At 49.1% G+C, this 18,757-nt stretch overlaps 1 protein-coding gene across 2 annotated transcripts in view; it reads right to left on the reverse strand.

The window, feature by feature from the left end:
- The window catches only part of pomt2 (protein-O-mannosyltransferase 2), a 71,645-nt gene that overhangs the window by 2,109 nt on the left and 50,779 nt on the right, over positions 1-18,757 (reverse strand). The window contains exons 15-20 of one of the 2 annotated variants that reach the window (XM_078407242.1): positions 13,577-13,653; positions 12,856-12,927; positions 10,299-10,358; positions 6,056-6,161; positions 5,486-5,626; positions 812-923 (exon numbers count right to left, since the gene is read on the reverse strand). In XM_078407242.1, coding sequence (XP_078263368.1) covers positions 812-923; positions 5,486-5,626; positions 6,056-6,161; positions 10,299-10,358; positions 12,856-12,927; positions 13,577-13,653 — 568 coding nt within the window. Of the gene's footprint in view, positions 1-811; positions 924-5,485; positions 5,627-6,055; positions 6,162-10,298; positions 10,359-12,855; positions 12,928-13,576; positions 13,654-18,757 lie in introns of those variants that run through there. The other variant, XM_078407243.1, reaches the window with a different exon arrangement.

Consider the following 18,757-nt stretch of genomic DNA (forward strand, 5'->3'; position numbering starts at 1 on the left):
TGGATATGTAGGGAGTGGAAGGATACGGATTATGTGCAGGCAGATAAGAGTTGGTCTTGGCATCATGTACGACACCGATATTACGGGCCGAAGGGCCTGTTACTGTGCTGTACTGTCTATTGATCTTCATGGTAGAGGCACTAGTATCCAGTCCTATGGATTATGTGCAGGCATTTAAGGATTGGTCTTGGCATCTTGTTAGCCGAAGGACCTGTTCTTGTGCAGGACTATGTAACCAGTGGAGTTGCTGCCGCACTGCACCAGAGACCAGGTTTGATCCTGACTACGGTTTTGTCTGTACGGAGTTTGCATATTCTCCCCGTGACCGCATGAGTTTTCTTTGGGTGCTCGGTTTCCTCCCACACCCCCAAGACGTACAGGCTTGAAGTTTAATTGGCTTCGGTAAAACTTGTGAAATTGTCCCTAGTGTGTAAGATATTGCTAGTGTACAGGGAACAGCGTGGAATGTATATCGAAACTCTAAAGTAAGATGTGATAGGAATTGAGGGGCAAGCTTTTCATTCAGAGGGTGGTGGGAATAAAGGAACCAGCTGCTAGTGAAGTAGTTGGGGCAGGTACAATACAACATTTAAAAGACATTTGGACAGGTACATGGATAGAAAAGGTTTAGAAGGATATGGGATAAACAAGGAGAGGTGGGACAAGCTGAGTGCGGCTCAGCGCTGCTGGCTCGAAGGGCCGAATGGCCTACTCCTGCACCTATTGTCTATTATCTTGGTCATGCTGCATTGGTCTGGGACTATAACATTCCATGTGGATCAATCACTGTTTTTGTGAAGTCCATGCTCACCTGTAGACACAGATGATGATCAAGCACATCACTCCACCAGTGTAAGCTCTGTAAGCTGCTTGATGGCTTAACAGGAGGTCTGAACTTTGCAGCACAATGTGCCAGGTAATGGCTGCAGATGGAATAAAAATAAACATCATGCCTGCTGCAAAATCTTTAAACAATAACAAAGGATCAATCCAATTTCATCTTTCTAAATTTTATATACGTTTCATCCTTCTAAATTCCTGTGAATACAAGTCCAGTCGCTCCATTCTTTCATCATATGACAGTCCCGCCATCCCGGGAATTAACCTAGTAAACCTACGCAGTACTCCCTCAATAGCAAGAATGTCCTTCCTCAAATTTGGAGACCAAAATTGCACACAGTACTCCAGGTGCGGTCTCAATAGGGCCCATGTACAACTGTAGAAGGACCTCTTTGCTCCTATACTCAACTCCTCTTGTTATGAAGGCCAACATTCCATTGACTTTCTTCACTGCCTGCTGTACCTGCATGCTTCCTTTCAGTGACTGATGCACTAGGACACCTAGATCTCGTTGTACGTCCCCTCTTCCTAACTTGACACCATTCAGATAATAATCTGCCTTCCTATTCTTACCACCAAAGTGGATAACCTCACACTTATCCACATTAAACTACATCTGCCATGCATCCGCCCACTCACACAACCTGTCCAAGTCACCCTGCAACCTCATAGCATCTTCCTCACAGTTCACACTGCCACCCAGCTTTGTGTCACCTGCAAATTTGCTAATGGTACTTTTAATCCCTTCTTCCAAGTCATTAATGTATATTGTAAATAGCTGCGGTCCCAGCACCGAGCCTTGCGGTACCCCACTAGTCGCTGCCTGCCATTCTGAAAGGGACCCATTTATCCCTACTCTTTGTTTCCTGTCAGCCAACCAATTTTCTATCCATGTCAGTACCCTACCCCCAATACCATGTGCTCTAATTTTGCCCACTAATCTCCTATGTGGAACCTTATCAAAGGCTTTCTGAAAGTCCAGGTACACCACATCCACCGGCTCTCCGTTGTCCATTTTCCTAGTTACACCCTCAAAAAATTCTAGAAGATTAGTCAAGCATGATTTCCCCTTCGTAAATCCATGCTGACTCAGAACAATCCTGTTACTGCTATCCAAATGTTCTGCAATTTCTTCTTTTATAATTGACTCCAGCATCTTCCCCACCACTGATGTCAGACTAACTGGTCTATAATTTCCTGTTTTCTCTTTCCCTCCTTTCTTAAAAAGTGGGATAACATTAGCTACCCTCCAATCCACAGGAACTGATCCTGAATCTATCGAATAATGGAAAATGATCACCAATGCATCCACGATTTCTAGAGCCACTTCCTTGAGTACTCTGGGATGCAGACCATCAGGCCCTGGGGATTTATCAGCTTTCAGTCCCATCAGTCTACCCAACACCATTTCCCGCCTAATGTGAATTTCCTTAATTTCCTCCGTCACCCTAGAATCTCTGGCCACTAGAACATCTGGGAGATTGTTTGTATCTTCCTTAGTGAAGACAGATCCAAAGTACCTGTTCAACTCATCTGCCATTTCCTTGTTCCCCATAATAAATTCCCCTGCTTCTGTCTTCATGGGACCCACATTTGCCTTAACTATTTTTTTCCTCTTCACATACCTAAAGAAGCTTTACTATCCTCCTTTGCATTCTTGGCTAGCTTACCTTCGTACCTCGTCTTTTCTCCCCGTATTGCCATTTTAGTAATCTTCTGTTACTCTTTAAAAGAGTCCCAATCCTCTGGCTTCCCGCTCATCTTTGCTATGTTATACTTCTCTTTTATTTTTATACTGTCCTTGACTTCCCTTGTCAGCCACGGTCACCTCTTACTCCCCTTAGAATATTTCTTTCTCTTTGGAATGAACTGATCCTGCAACTTATATATTACTCCCAGAAATACCTGCCATTGTTGTTCCACTGTCTTCCCTCTTTCCAGTCAACTCTGGCCAGCCCCTCCCTCATGCCTCCATAGTCCCCCTTGCTCAACTGTAGTGCTGACACTTCCGATTTTCCCTCTCTCTCAAATTGTAGATCAAATTGTAAATTGTAGATTCTCCCTGGTAGGCTCCAGTACAAGCTGTTCTAAGAATCCATCTCAGAGACACTCCACAAACTCTCTTTCCTGGGGTCCATTACCAACCTGATTTTCCCAGTCTACCTGCATGTTGAAATCTCCCATAACCACCGTAGCATTACATTTGGGACATGCCAATTTTAGCTCTTGATTCAACTTGCACCCTATGTCCAGGCTACTGTTTGGGGGTCTGTAGATAACTCCCATTACGGTCTATTTACCCTTACAATTCCTCAGTTCTGTCCATACCGATTCTACATCTGATTCTATGTCACACCTTGCAAGGGAGTGAATATCATTCTTTACCAACAGAGCGACCCCACCCCCTCTGCCCACCTGTCTGTCTTTTCAATAGGTCGTATACCCCTGAATATTAATAATAATAATAAACATTTATTTTATATAGCGCTTTTCCAAATGCTCAAAGATGCTTTACAAAAACAGTCAAGACATAAAAACAAACAAACGAACTGTCCTGACGGAGAAGCGGCGAACAAATAGCGCCAGCGTCCTCTCACGTCAGGGTCTGGCAGTAGACAATAAAGGACACAAGACACACAAATTACAATTTTTAACACAAACAGCCATCACAGTGATTGCTCCAGGCACACCCTCACTGTGATGGAAGGCAAAGAAAAGTCTTATCTCCTCCTCATTCTTCAGTTCCCAGCTATTCAGTTCCCAGCCCTGGTCCTCTTGTAGCCATGTCTCTGTGATTCCCACAACATCATACTTGCCAATATCTAACTGAGCCTCAAGCTCATCCACTTTACTTTTTATACTTCACGCATTCAAATACAACACTTTAACTTTGGTATTCATCTCCCCTCTCACACCAGTCACTATTGGCCCTGACCTTACTCTCTTATCCTTTCTCAAACTTTCCTTCCCATTAATTCGGGAGTCTTTTGCAACTTTTCCTGTAATCACTTCCCCTTTAACTCCATCTTCATATTCCTAATTTGTCAACCCCTCCCCCCCACTACTTAGTTTAAACCCACACGTGTAGCACTAGCAAACCTGCCTGCCAGACCCACACGTGTAGCACTAGCAAACCTGCCTGCCAGACCCACATGTGTAGCACTAGCAGTCCTGCCATCTCGGGGATTAACCTGGTGAACATACGCTGCACTGCCTCGACACGGGTGTTAAAGTTGCTTCAAGTAAGAATGTCGTAGTTCCATTCTCAGTGCACATGACAATTAAACACAAACCTTGAGGCAGAATCAGAAAGTTGGTGAGTGGCATAAAGATCGGTGGAATTGATGACAGTGTGGAAGGTAAATTTAGGCTGCCGAGAGACAGAGGTGTTGGTGAACTCAGCTGAGAAACGACAATGGTGAATGGCTGAGAAATGGCCCATTCTTTACAAAATCCTTATTCATCTTCATATCCACCTTGAAACGTGGTTATAGTCACTCTCCCCAAGGTGCCCAACCCCCCATCTCACCCCCAATTTCAACCACTTTAGTTTAGTTTAGAGATGTGGTGCGGAAACAGGTCCTTCAACCCACCAAGTCCGCACTGACCAGCGATCCCTGCACATTAACACTATCCCAAACACACTAGGGACAATTTACACATACACCAAGCCAATGAACCGACACTCCTGTACGACTTTGGAGTGTGGGAGGAAACCGGAGATAGCCAATAGGTGCAGGAGTAGGCCATTCGGCCCTTCGAGCCAGCACCACCCTTTGAGCCACAGATCTCGGAGAAAACCCACGCGGTCACGGTGAGAACGTACAAACTCCGTACAGACAGCACCTGTAATCAGGATCAAACCCGGGTCTCCAGCGCTGCAAGGCAGCAACTCTACCGCTGCACCACTGTGGCCACTTGTCTGGCTACTTGCCCAGGTCCACTATTGCCCCTTCTCTTATACAACTACTGATGTTCCGGCTCAAACATCTCTCCTGGACGTACTTTAACATTTCCACCCATCTCTGTGCCTTTTACACTATTACACCCTACTCAAAATTAGGGGTGCTGAAATTCCATATATTATTCCATAAATAAGTTATTGAAGAAGAATCAGAGTATGCTCCTTTTTCTCCACGTCACCTCATCTCATCTAAAAATCTTCACAAATTGTGGATAATAATACGAATCACATCTGAGCCCAGTGGAAAGTAACTATTCCATCTATCAGTTACACCAAGATGATTGGTTGGAAACGCATCCAGCTTGGTCTGGAGCACATTGGGACAACTGCTTCTTTTCCCAGAGATACTGGCAGACGTGGATTGATTCCAGCAATAACTGCTTGTATTATAAATAAAACTAATGTGTGTCCCAATCAATGGCTGTAGTCTGTGAGATTGTGGATTGTTAGTGAGTTAGCATACTGCTGTGATATTGTAGATTGTCAGTGATTTTATGTACCTGTTAGCATTCAGCTGTGAGATTGTAGATTGTTAATGAGTTAGCATACTGCTGTGAGATTGTAGATTGTTAGTGAGTTGCTGTGAGATTGTGGATTGTTAGTGAGTTAGCATACTGCTGTGAGATTGTAGATTGTTAGTGAGTTGCTGTGATATTGTAGATTGTCAGTGAGTTTACGTACCTGTTAGCATACTGCTGAAGAGCATTGCTGGGAAATAGTGATGATAGTAGAGGATTCGGCCCATCAGATAGAAGGGTGAATAATGCAGGATCCATCCTAGCAGTACATATCTGGCTGCGCTCAGAGTAATGTTACACCGTTCTAAGGAGCAGAACACATAGTGTCAGCGCACTGCTCTCTGAAACATCACACAACAGATAACTTCCCTGAAGTGACAAAGATTTGTATTGGCCCTTTGGGTACAAGATGCCTGGGAATCACGTAATGCAAGGTACCTACCACAGCAGGCAGTGTTTCACAGGAACAGACCCTTCCCCTCACAATGTCTGTGCCAAACTTAAAACCCAATGAGTTACGATTAAGGACTGTTCGAGAGTCTCCAATGAAATAGGTGGGAAGCCAGGACCGCTCTCTAGCTGGTGAGAGGACGGTTCAGTTGCCTGATACCATCTGGGAAGCATTGTCTCAAGTCAATATGCCAAATGTGAGTTTTTAAAATTCTGGTGAAAAAAATGGAAAAGTAGTTGAGACACGAATCAAGGTTGGTGCACAGGCACACACGATACTGACCTCTCACCTGATAACCTGGCTGATATCCTCGCTGTAGGTAGACAACTGTAAAACTGAAGAGCAGAACGTACATGAGGAGGCCCACGAGGTTCAGCCACCAAATCACCTTCACAGAAGAAAGTACGGTGACACATTGCAGACATGGGACAGAGGTGCTCATTGTTTCCTTCATTCCCCAGACGTCAGTCCCAACTACCCCCCCCCCCCATGAGAACAGAGACAGACGTCCTCCACACTACCACACCCAGCCTATCGTGCAGTCCCAACTACCCCCCCCCACATGAGAACAGAGACAGACGTCCACTTACACTCTACCACACCCAGCCTATCGTGCAGTCCCACTGCTCCAATACGATTGCTGCCTTGTTCTTCTCTCCCCTCCCCTTTCTCCTTTACTTGGGGACCACTCTCTTCATGACTTGCTGGTACTCGTGCATCCCCCACCCCCCACATACCCCCCCCCCCCCTCACATACCCCCCTCCCCCCCCCCCCCCCATGTACCTAACCCTCACACATCTCCTTACTCCCAGCACTTTCCCCTGTCGTCTGGTTTAAATCGAACTCAGCAGGTCAGGCAGCATCTCAGGAGGGAAGGAATGGGTGACATTTCGGGTCGAGACCCTTCTTCAGACTGATGTCAGGGCAGGGGGTGGGACAAAGATAAGATATAGTCGGAGACAGAAAGACTAGTGGGAAAACTGGGAAGGGGGAGGGGATAGAGAGGGGAAGCAGGGGCTATCTGAAGTTAGAGAAGTTAATGTTAATACCACTGTGGTGTGAACTGCCCAGGCGAAATATGAGGTGCTGTTCCTCCAATTTGTGCTGGGCCTCACTCTGACAATGGAGGAGGCCCAGGACAGAAAGGTCAGATTGGGAATGGGAGGGGGAGTTGGCACAGGCTCGGCGATCATTTTGCTGAACACCTCCGCTCAGTCCGTCTCAACCAACCTGATCTCCCGGTGGCTCAGCACTTCAACTCCCCCTCCCATTCCTTCCTGCTATGATGGGAGGGTTAGGGACTGGGCTTGTATTCACTGGAATTTAGAAGGATGAGAGGGGATCTTACAGAAACATATAACATTATTAAAGGACTGGACAAGCTAGGTGCTAAAAAAATGTTCCTAATGTTGGGGGAAGTCCAGAACCAGGGGCCACAGTCTAAGAATAAAGGGAGATCATTTAAAACTGAGATGAGAAAAACTTTTTCACCCAGAGTTATGAATTTGTGGAATTTTCTGAATGAATTTAAAAGAGAGTTAGATAGAGCTCTAGGGGCTAGCGGAATCAAGGGGTATGGGGAGAAGGCAGGCACGGGTTATTGATTGTGGATGATCAACCATGATCACAATGAATAGTGGTGCTGGCTCGAAGGGCCAAATGGCCTCCTCCTGCACCTATTTTCTATGTTTCTATGATGTTGCCCCCCCCCCCCCCCCACTCCAGTTTAGGTGCAACCCGTCCCTTTTATACAGGTCACCCCTGCCCCGAAAGAGATCCCAATTATCAAGAAATTTGAATCCCTGCCGCCTGCACCGACTCCTCAGCCACACATTAATTTCCCCTATTTTCCTATCCTTACCTTCATGAGGTAGTGGAACCAATCCTGAGATCACTACCCTGCAGGTCCTGCTTTTCAGTCTTCCACCTAATTCCATAAAGCCTTGTTGCAGAACCTCCTTCCTCTTCTGACCTGGATCATTTGTGCCAACATGCACACCAACCTCTGGCTACTCCCCCTCACTCATGAGGATGTCGTGCAGCTGCTCCGAGACGTGCTGAACCCTGGCACCAGGGAGGTAGTGTACCATCCTGGCCCCTGGCACCAGGGAGGTAGTGTACCATCCTGAACCCTGGCACCAGGGAGGCAACTCACCATCCTGAACCCTGGCACCAGGGAGGCAGTGTACCATCCTGAACCTTGGCACCAGGGAGGTAGTGTACCATCCTGAACCCTGGCACCAGGGAGGTAGTGTACCATCCTGAACCCTGGCACCAGGGAGGTAGTGTACCATCCTGAACCCTGGCACCAGGGAGGTAGTGTACCATCCTGAACCCTGGCACCAGGGAGGCAACTCACCATCCTGAACCCTGGCACCAGGGAGGCAGTGTACCATCCTGAACCTTGGCACCAGGGAGGTAGTGTACCATCCTGAACCCTGGCACCAGGGAGGCAACTCACCATCCTGAACCTTGGCACCAGGGAGGCAACTCACCATCCTGAACCTTGGCACCAGGGAGGCAGTGTACCATCCTGAACCCTGGCACCAGGGAGGCAACTCACCATCCTGAACCCTGGCACCAGGGAGGCAGTGTACCATCCTGAACCTTGGCACCAGGGAGGCAGTGTACCATCGTGGACCCTGGCACCAGGGAGGCAACTCACCATCCTGGCCCCTGGCACCAGGGAGGTAGTGTACCATCCTGGCCCCTGGCACCAGGGAGGTAGTGTACCATCCTGAACCCTGGCACCAGGGAGGTAGTGTACCATTGTGGACCCTGGCACCAGGGAGGTAGTGTACCATTGTGGACCCTGGCACCAGGGAGGTAGTGTACCATTGTGGACCCTGGCACCAGGGAGGTAGTGTACCATTGTGGACCCTGGCACCAGGGAGGCAACTCACCATCCTGGCCCCTGGCACCAGGGAGGTAGTGTACCATTGTGGACCCTGGCACCAGGGAGGCAGTGTACTATCGTGGACCCTGGCACCAGGGAGGCAACTCACCATCCTGGCCCCTGGCACCAGGGAGGCAGTGTACTATCATGGACCCTGGCACCAGGGAGGCAACTCACCATCCTGAACCCTGGCACCAGGGAGGTAGTGTACCATTGTGGACCCTGGCACCAGGGAGGCAACAGACCATCCTGGAGTCTCGCCTGCTGCTGCAGAATCTCCTGTCCGCACCTCTGAGGACGGAGCTCCCTCCACTATGGCTCTGCCTGACGTCACTCTTCCCCGTTGAGCCTCGGCACCAGGTTTGGAGTGACAGCCCTGGCGACCACTCAATCTTGTCATGTCAGCCGCCCTCGAGGATGTGCCTGTTTTCAGTAGGTACAGCCACCAGGGTCCCCTGCACTCCACGTTTACTCCCCTTTCTCAGTCACCCACCTTCGCTCTGCCTGTATCCTTGGTGTGACAACCTCACTGAAGGTCTTGTCCAGGAAACTCTCGTTTTCCCGGATGGCCCTGAGGTCGACAAACACTCTACTGAGCTTCTGTAGGCGTGCGTTAGAGAGCACATTGACTGGTGCATCAAGGCCTGTTTCGGCAACTCAAACACCCAGGAAGGAAGAACATTCCAGAGAGTGTAGACGCTGCCCAGTTATTCACAGAAACTGATCTCCCTACCATCAAAGGCTCTATTGGAGATGCCTCAAAAGGCCAGCAATATCATCAAACAAACAAACACAGCACCCTGGTTGCACTTTCGTGTCACTCTCAGGAAGAAGGTTCAGGAGCCTGAAAACCGTGACCACCAGGTTCAAGAATAACAGCTTCCCAACAACCATCAGGATCTTGAACACTGCTCAGCAACTATGAATTTCTAGGCACTGCCTTTGATTTTTGCACTAGTATTATGGTGATTGTTTTATAAAAAAATTCAAATAATGTTGATGCATTATCTGAGGGTATTGCATTTATGGGCCAGTTCAGATGCAGCATTGTACACAGACAACTAAACACTCTTGACTCATTGTCCACTCAGGCTTGATGCAGGGACTCCACCCAAAGCATCAACAATTCCTTTCACCCCACCCTTTCACACAAGCGTGGTGGGTATACGCAAGAAGCTGCAAGAGGAGGTAGATGAGGCAGGTACTAAAACAGCATTTAGAAGATATTTGAACTGGTACATGGATGGGAAAGGTTTACAGGAATATGGGCCAAGTATGAGCAAATGGGACGTGTTTAGATGGGGCATGATAATCGGCATGGATGAGCGGGGCCGAAGGGCCTGTTATGCCCCCATCATGGATGGGGCATGATAATGGGGGCAGATACGCCCCCATCATGGATGGTGCATGATAATCAGCATGGATGAGCAGGGCTGAAGGGCCTGTTACGTGCTGCATGACTCAGTCAACATGGATTGTGTAACGTGATTGGATGGAGTGGGCTAGTGAGAGGGGTAATGGAGGGACATGCAAATGGGACCAGCTTAGATGGGGCATCTTGGTTGGCATGGATGAGTTGGGCAGAAGGGCCTGTTCTATGACTGTAATGGCTGTTGTTCACAACTTACAGGGTTTCCCAATAAATAAACTCGATATTCAGTCTCATTTGTCCCAGAGAAACGAAGACCCTGTGAAAACATAACATTGCATTGAAGTTCAGAAGGTAGACAGATGACAGACACTATTCAATAGCAACTCAGCGAGTCAGGCAACATCTGTGGAGGAAATGGATGGGCGATATTTCATATCATGCCATTTAGAACGGAGATGAGGAAGAACTTTTTCAGTCAGAGAGTGGTGAAGGTGTGGAATTCTCTGCCTCAGAAGGCAGTGGAGGCCAGTTCGTTGGATGCTTTCAAGAGAGAGCTGGATAGAGCTCTTAAGGATAGCGGAGTGAGGGGGTATGGGGAGAAGGCAGGAACGGGGTACTGATTGAGAGTGATCAGCCATGATCGCATTGAATAGGTGCTGGCTCGAAGGGCTGAATGGCCTACTCCTGCACCTATTGTCTATTGTCTATTGAACATTCTTCAGATAAATTGTCCCATCTATGACAATAGACAATAGGTGCAGGAGGAGGCCATTCAGCCCTTCGAGCCAGCACCGCCATTCAATGTGATCATGGCTGATCATCCACAATCAGTATCCCTCTAACTCCCTTATATCCCTGCCTCTGGCTTTACATTTCACTCCTCCAACACCCTTTTGTCTCCTTTTCACCACTTGCCTTTCTCTCCTACTCCACCCATCTGCCAATCAATCCCCCAACCTTAATGCAACCACTTTTTCCAGCTTTATCCCACCGACTCCAGTCTGAGTGGTTCCAACCCAAAACATTGCCTATCCATCCCCTTCAGACACAGACTGACGCATTGAGTTGCTCCAGCACTATGTTTTACTCAATATTCCAGAATCTGCAATACCTTGAAGAATTTTATCCTAAGATAAAAACCTTCCTTCTCCTCTATCGTTCCCATCGTTGCCCCCTTCTCATCCTCCCCCTTCTTTCTCCCCTCACTCCTCCTCCCCTCACCTTTCCTCAAACTCTCTCCACTACTGCCGCCCTCATCATGGGTCAGGGGTTACGAGGGAGAGATAGATCAGCCATGATTGAATGGCGGAGTAGACTATGTGGGCCGAATGGCCTAATTCTGCTCCTATCACTTATGAACATCCATCCCTCACCAACCATTGTGCCCCTCTCATCCCCCACCTTCCCCCTCCCCTCACCCCCTCCTGGAATTTTCTTCATCCTTCCCCATCCCTTTCCTCCTCCTGTCTTTTCTGGGTGAGTGAGCACCACTGTAGCACTGGGTGAGTGGGGACCACTGGGTGAGTGGGGACCACTGTACCACTGGGTGAGTGGGGACCACTGGGTGAGTGGGCACCACTGTAGCACTGGGTGAGTGGGCACCACTGGGTGAGTGGGCACTCTGTAGCTCTGGGTGAGTGGGCACCACTGGGTGAGTGGGCACCACTGGGTGAGTGGGGACCACTGGGTGAGTGGGGACCACTGGGTGAGTGGGGACCACTGGGTGAGTGGGCACCACTGTAGCACTGGGTGAGTGGGCACCACTGGGTGAGTGGGCACCACTGTAGCACTGGGTGAGTGGGCACCACTGGGTGAGTGGGGACCACTGGGTGAGTGGGGACCACTGTACCACTGGGTGAGTGGCACCACTGGGTGAGTGGGCACCACTGTAGCACTGGGTGAGTGGGCACCACTGGGTGAGTGGCACCACTGGGTGAGTGGGCACCACTGGGTGAGTGGGCACCACTGGGTGAGTGGGCACTCTGTAGCTCTGGGTGAGTGGGCACCACTGGGTGAGTGGGCACCACTGGGTGAGTGGCACCACTGGGTGAGTGGGCACCACTGGGTGAGTGGGCACCACTGGGTGAGTGACACCACTGGGTGAGTGGCACCACTGGGTGGGTGGGAACCACTGGGTGAGTGACACCACTGGGTGAGTGGCACCACTGGGTGAGTGGCACCACTGGGTGAGTGGCACCACTGGGTGAGTGGCACCACTGGGTGAGCGGGCACTCTGTAGCTCTGGGTGAGTGGGCACCACTGGGTGAGTGGCACCACTGCAGCACTGGGTGAGTGGGCACCACTGCAGCACTGGGTGAGTGGCACCACTGGGTGAGTGGCACCACTGGGTGAGTGGCACCACTGGGTGAGTGGGCACTCTGTAGCTCTGGGTGAGTGGGCACCACTGGGTGAGTGGGCACCACTGCAGCACTGGGTGAGTGGGCACCACTGCAGCACTGGGTGAGTGGCACCACTGGGTGAGTGGCACCACTGGGTGAGTGGCACCACTGGGTGAGTGGGCACTCTGTAGCTCTGGGTGAGTGGGCACCACTGGGTGAGTGGGCACCACTGTAGCTCTGGGTGAGTGGGCATTACTGCAGCACACTCTGTAGCTCTGGGTGAGGGGGCATTACTGCAGCACACTCTGCTGTGTCCTTGTAGATGGGGAAGGGCCATGGTTGATGGAGGCACGTCACTCAGGAGCCAATGTTGATGTGGATGGTCCAGTTCAGTACCTGCCCAATGGTGACATCTCCCCCGGCCTCAGGATACGGCCGCTGGGGCCACGGCTAACTCAGCAAGGCTTTATTTACCTGGTAATTGATGGGCCAATGCCAGGGCTTCGAAGTGAGCTCGTTGTCTTTGGGCTTTAGACCACTGTTACTCTGTGGGAGAAACAAAAAGTATAAGCAGCAGCTGAAACATTTAAAGGTTGCACTGGACCTGCTGTCAGTCTGAATAGTGCTGAACCTGGAAATCTGGTCATTGGATATTTACAGATACTGAGAATGTTTTTAAATATGGTTATAGAATCAAGTTCGGCCAAAGGGCCTGTTTCTATGCTGGATAAGATCGGTGACTGTAAAGGGGCGAACATTTCTGATCACATCACAAAGTAATAGAGCTGTATAGTGTAGGTAGGGTGTGATGGCACTGAACAAAGTGCAGAGGAGATTCACCAAGATGTTGCCTAGTCTGAACATGCGCCTTGAGTCGAAACATCACCCATTCCTTCTCTCCAGAGATGCTGCCTGTCCACTGAGTTACCCCAGTACTCTGAGTCCATGAGGCATTAGATGGAGGAGATGCTGCCTGTCCACTGAGTTACTCCAGCATTTTGTGTCTTTCTTCAGTGTAAACCAGCATCTGCCGTTCCTCCCTACACAAGTTGCCTGGGAGGGAGTATTTCTGTTGTGAGGAGAGGTTGGAGTGGTGAGATGAAGAGGGGGTGTATTATATGAGGGTATAAGGTAGACAGCAGGATTGCACTAGATCATGTATTGCAATAATTTGGCGTCCGAGAGGCCGACTCACCCGAATCATCACGACATGCGACTCCAGCAGGATCTCGGGGAACGAGGGTTTCAGCACCTCCAGGCTGATGTTCGGCACTGAAACGTTAATGTTAATGATGATATATCTGGAGCCTTGCAATATCTATGAGCAGTAAAACGGTGGCGCAGTGGTAAAGTTGCTGCCTCATAGCGACTTGGACCTGGCTGCTATCCTCACTATGGGTGCTGTCTGCACGGAGTTTGTACGTTCTCCCCATGAACTGCGTGGGTTTTCTCCAGGACCTCCAGTTTCTTCCAACACTCCCACAAGCTACAGGTTTGTAGGTTAATTGGCCTGGTATAAATGTAAATTGTCCCTAGTGTGTGCAGGGTAGTGTTAATGTGTGGAGATCGCTGGTCGGAGTGGACTCGGTGGGCCGAAGGGCCTGTTTCCGCGCTATATCTCTAAAATAATCTAGAAACATGTACCGATGAACGTTTTCTCATGCTCTCAGGATCAATTTGCATACAGGGCAAATAGATCCAAAGAGGACACCATCTCTCTGGCTCTTCACACTGTCCTGACTCACCTGGAGAGACAGGGCACATACGTGAGGATGCTATTCATTGACTATAGCTCTGCCTTCAACACAGTCATCCCCACCAAGCTCATCACCAAACTCCACCAGCTAGGCCTCAGCTCGTCGTTATGTGACTGGATCCTGGACTTCCTGCTGGAGCGACTGCAGGCAGTGAGAATGGGTGAGTACCGGCACACCACAGGGCTGTGTTCTGAGCCCCATGCTCTACTCCCTCTTCACACACGACTGTGTTCCTGCATTCGACACCAACACCATTGTCAAGTTTGCAGACGACACAACGGTAATCGGGCTGATCACCAACAGTGATGAAACAAAATACCGAGCGGAGGTGCAGAACCTGGCGGACTGGTGCACTGATAACAACCTGTCCCTAAATACCACCAAAACCAAGGAGCTGATCATCAACTTCCGTAGGTCACATAACGGGGAATACACCCCGATCTTTATCAATGGGGACATTGTGGAGAGAGTGTCCAGCTTCAAGTTTCTGGGCACTCACATTTCGGAGGACCTAACATGGTCCAATAACACTGCTGCGCTGGTCAAGAAGGCACAGCAACGACTGTTCTACCTACGAACACTGAAGAAGTCTGGTCTACCCCAACAGCTGCTGACGACCTTCTACCGCTGCACCATAGAGAGCATCCTAACATATGGCATCCCTGTGTGGTATCTCAGCTGCACGGAGGCAGAGGGGAAAGCTCTTCAGCGGGTAGTCCATAGAGCTCAGAGGGCCATCGGAACACAGCTACCAGCCTTGGAGGGCATCTACAACACACGATCCCTCAGGAAAGCCACCAGCATCCAAAAAGACTCTTCACACCCCTGCAACAGTCTGTTCGAACTTCTACCATCAGGCAGACGATACAAGGCCTTCTACGCCCGCACCTCCAGACTCAGGAACAGCTTCATCCCCAGGGCCATAGCTGCTATGAACTGGTCCTGCTGAGCCGGATGGTCACATCGCACAGTGAACCGGCACAGATCTACTTGCACTTTATTCTGTTTTAAAACTGTTCTAATTTGTTTCATTGGGTTGTTTAAGTTAATACTGACTAGCTAATTAATTTATTGCATCGTATGGGAGGCGCATTCCCAATCTCGTTGTACCCCTGTACAATGACAATAAAGATGTATTGTATTATCATATCATATACATACAGCCGGAAACAGGCCTTTTCGGCCCTCCAAGTCCGTGCCGCCCAGTGATCCCCGTACATTAACACTATCCTACACCCACTAGGGACAATTTTTACATTTACCCAGCCAATTAACCTACATACCTGTATTGTATTGTATTATTGTATACACAAATGCTCCAAAGCACTGAAGTGTTTTAAAGTATAAACTGCCAGCCTGGGGCAGAGTCTTGAGCCGAAACATCAACTCGCTCTTTGGCTGCATGGATGCTGCATGATCCACCGAGTTCCTCCAGCAGCTTGTTTTTTGGCACCATTATCCTCTCTCAAACTCAGGAAACTGTGTCTTTGCTCCTCTCTCTGAACAAGATCCTGGACTTCCTCATGGGCAGCATCAAACTGTGCGAAGTGGCAACAACACTTGCTCCTCACTGACCCACAGCAGAGGACGCCATCTCTCTGGCTCTTTATACCGTCCTGACTCACCTGGAGAGACAGGGCACATATGTGAGGATGCTATTTATTGACTGTAGCTCTGCCTTCATCACAGTCATCCCCACAAGCTCACCTCCAAACTCCACCAGCTAGGCCTCATCTCGTCAATATGCAATTGGATCCTGAAATTTCTGCTGGAGCGCCCTCAGGCAGTGAGACTGGGCCTCCACCTGTCCTCCACCACCACTCTGAGTACCGGCACACCACAGGGTTGTGTATTGAGCCCCATCCTCTACTCCCTCTTCACACATTACTGTGCTCCTGCATTCGCCACCAACACCATCTTCAAATTTGCAGACGATACAACGATGATCGGGCTGATCTCCAACGGTGATGAATCAGCCTACAGAGCTGAGGTGCAGAACCTGGCGAGCTGGTGCTCAGAGAACAACCTGTCCCTAAACAGAACTAACAAAATACCGAGCGGAGGTGCAGAACCTGGCGGACTGGTGCACTGATAACAACCTGTCCCTAAATACCACCAAAACCAAGGAGCTAATCATCAACTTCAGAAGGTCACAGAATGCGGAATACGCTCCAGTCTCCATCAACGGGGACAGAGTGTCCAGCTTCAGGTTTCTGGGCACACATATTTCAGAGGACCTCACATGGTCCACTAACACTGCTGCGCTAGTCAAAAAAGCACAGCAACGGCTGTTTTCCTGAGAACGCTGAAAAAGGCTAGTCTGCCCCAACAGTTACAGATGACCTTCTACCGCTGCACCACAGAGAGCATACTGACATACGGCATCTATGTGTGGTATCTCAGCTGCATGGCAGCAGATAGGAGAGCTCTTCAGCGGGTCGACTGCAGAGCGCAGAGGATCATTGGGATACAGCTGCCAGCCCTGTAGGACATCTACAACGCACGCTGCCTCAGGAAAGCCACCAGCATCTACAAGGACTCCACACACCCATGCCACCGTCTGTTTCAACTACTTCCATCTGGCAGATGTTACAAGGCCTTCTACGCCCGCACCTCCAGACTAAGAAACAGCTTTATCCTTGGAGCTATAGCTGCTCTGAATCGGACCTGCTGAGAGCCCTCCATGATCCGTCTCTGCCCCCATGGTCATCTGGTACAACTGACCCTGCATCAACCTATTTGCACTTAACCTTGTTTCTTTTTTCTCTCCCTTCTTTTTGTTGTTTTTGTTTTTGCCGTGTTTTATTTATTTTATAGCATCGATATGGAAGTGGCATTCTTAATCTTGTTGTACTTGTACACTGACAATAAAGATATTGTATTGTATATTGTAGAGTCATCAACTTCATATTTCTGGGTGTGCATATCTCTGAACATCTCTCCTTGGCCCTGCACATTGCTGCAAGTATAAAGTAAACTCACTTGCATTAACCCTAACTCTCTACTTCCCCACAGGTTTGAGATGCAATATGTTGCTAAACACCTCAGTGAATTCTCCAGGTGTATGATGGAGAGCAAACTGATTGGTTGCATCATGGCCTGGTTCAGTCATTCGAATGCTCAATAATGAAGTAGGCTGCAGAGGTGCCCAGTCCAACACAGAATTGACCTCCCTATTATCAAAGGGATCTAAAGGAAGAGCTACATCAAGGGCAGCTAACATCAAAGACCATTCTGCCCATGCTCTATTCTTGGTACTATCATTGGCAAGGCGCTTTGGGAGCCTGACAATCTTTACTTCCAGGTTCAAGAACAGCTTCTTCCCATCAACTATTGGGCGGTTAACCACCCTACACATGCACAACTACAATCCATTTGCCTCATCTCCCTCTGAACCGTTCCTACCCATGCATCTGTCTAAATGCCTTTTAAATGTTGTACTACCTGCCTCAACTGCTTCAACTGGCAGCTCATTCTAAGAACCCACCACCGTCCTCTATGTGAAAAGGTTGCCCCTTGAATGCCGAATGATAACTAGGGAGAGTTGTCACAACTATCTCTGCCACGGCCTCTGTTATTTCTTCTCTAGCTTCCACAGTACCCTAGGGTACGCTTGGTCAAGCCCAAGGGATTTATCCACCTTTATGCATTATGTGACTGGAATGTGGATGTGTTTCAGGACATCACTATTCTCTTCCCCGAACTCACCAGCTTCCATAACCTTCTCCACGGTAAATACAGACCAGAAGTATTCATTTAAGACCTGGCCCATCTCCACACATAGATGACCACATTGAAGGTATCATCTTCAATGCTCCCCCTCCCCCCATTCGTAACAAGGACAGAATCCCCCTTGTCCTCACCTTCCACCCCATCAGCCATTCCCATCCTAGCTATCCTTTCACACTTAATATAGTTATAGAATCTCTTAAGACAGATGTACAGGGGGATCTTGAGGTCCATGTCCATAAGTCACTGAAAGTGGCAACAGAAGTAGACAGAGAATAAAGAAGGCATTGGGGATGCTTGTGTTCATTGGTCAGGGCATGGAGTACAAGAGTCAGGAAGTATTTTGCCTCATGCAGCTTTATAGGACTTTGGTTAGGATGCATTTGGAGTATTGCTGTACATTACAGGAAGGATGTGGAGACTTGACGGGGTGCAGTGGGTGTATACCAGAATGATGCTTGTATTTGGGGATATCAACTACAGGGAGAAGTTGGACAGACTTGGAATGTTTTTCCTGGAATGCTGGAGGTTGTGGGTGACAAACCACCAACATGGCTTTAGACAGGGTCGATCATGTGAAACCCAACTGGCGGGACTCATCGATGACCTAGCCAGGTCGCTCAATAACAAGGGTCAGACTGACCTGATTATATTTGACTTCAGTAAGGCTTTTGATAAGGTTCCCCACAAGCAGCTCCTGTACAAGCTCAACCATGTAGGAATAGACGGCAACCTCCTAAAATGGATTGAGACCTTTTTGACAAGGAGACACCAGCGAGTTCTCTTGGAGGGAGAGACGTCTATTGAAACTCCTGTGACATCAGGTGTGCCACAGGGTCATGGGTCCATTGCTCTTCCTACTGTACATTAATGACATTCCAAATGCAGTT

Source organism: Rhinoraja longicauda, chromosome 10, assembly GCF_053455715.1.
Source record: "Rhinoraja longicauda isolate Sanriku21f chromosome 10, sRhiLon1.1, whole genome shotgun sequence".
Classification (NCBI taxonomy): Eukaryota; Metazoa; Chordata; class Chondrichthyes; order Rajiformes; family Arhynchobatidae; genus Rhinoraja; species Rhinoraja longicauda.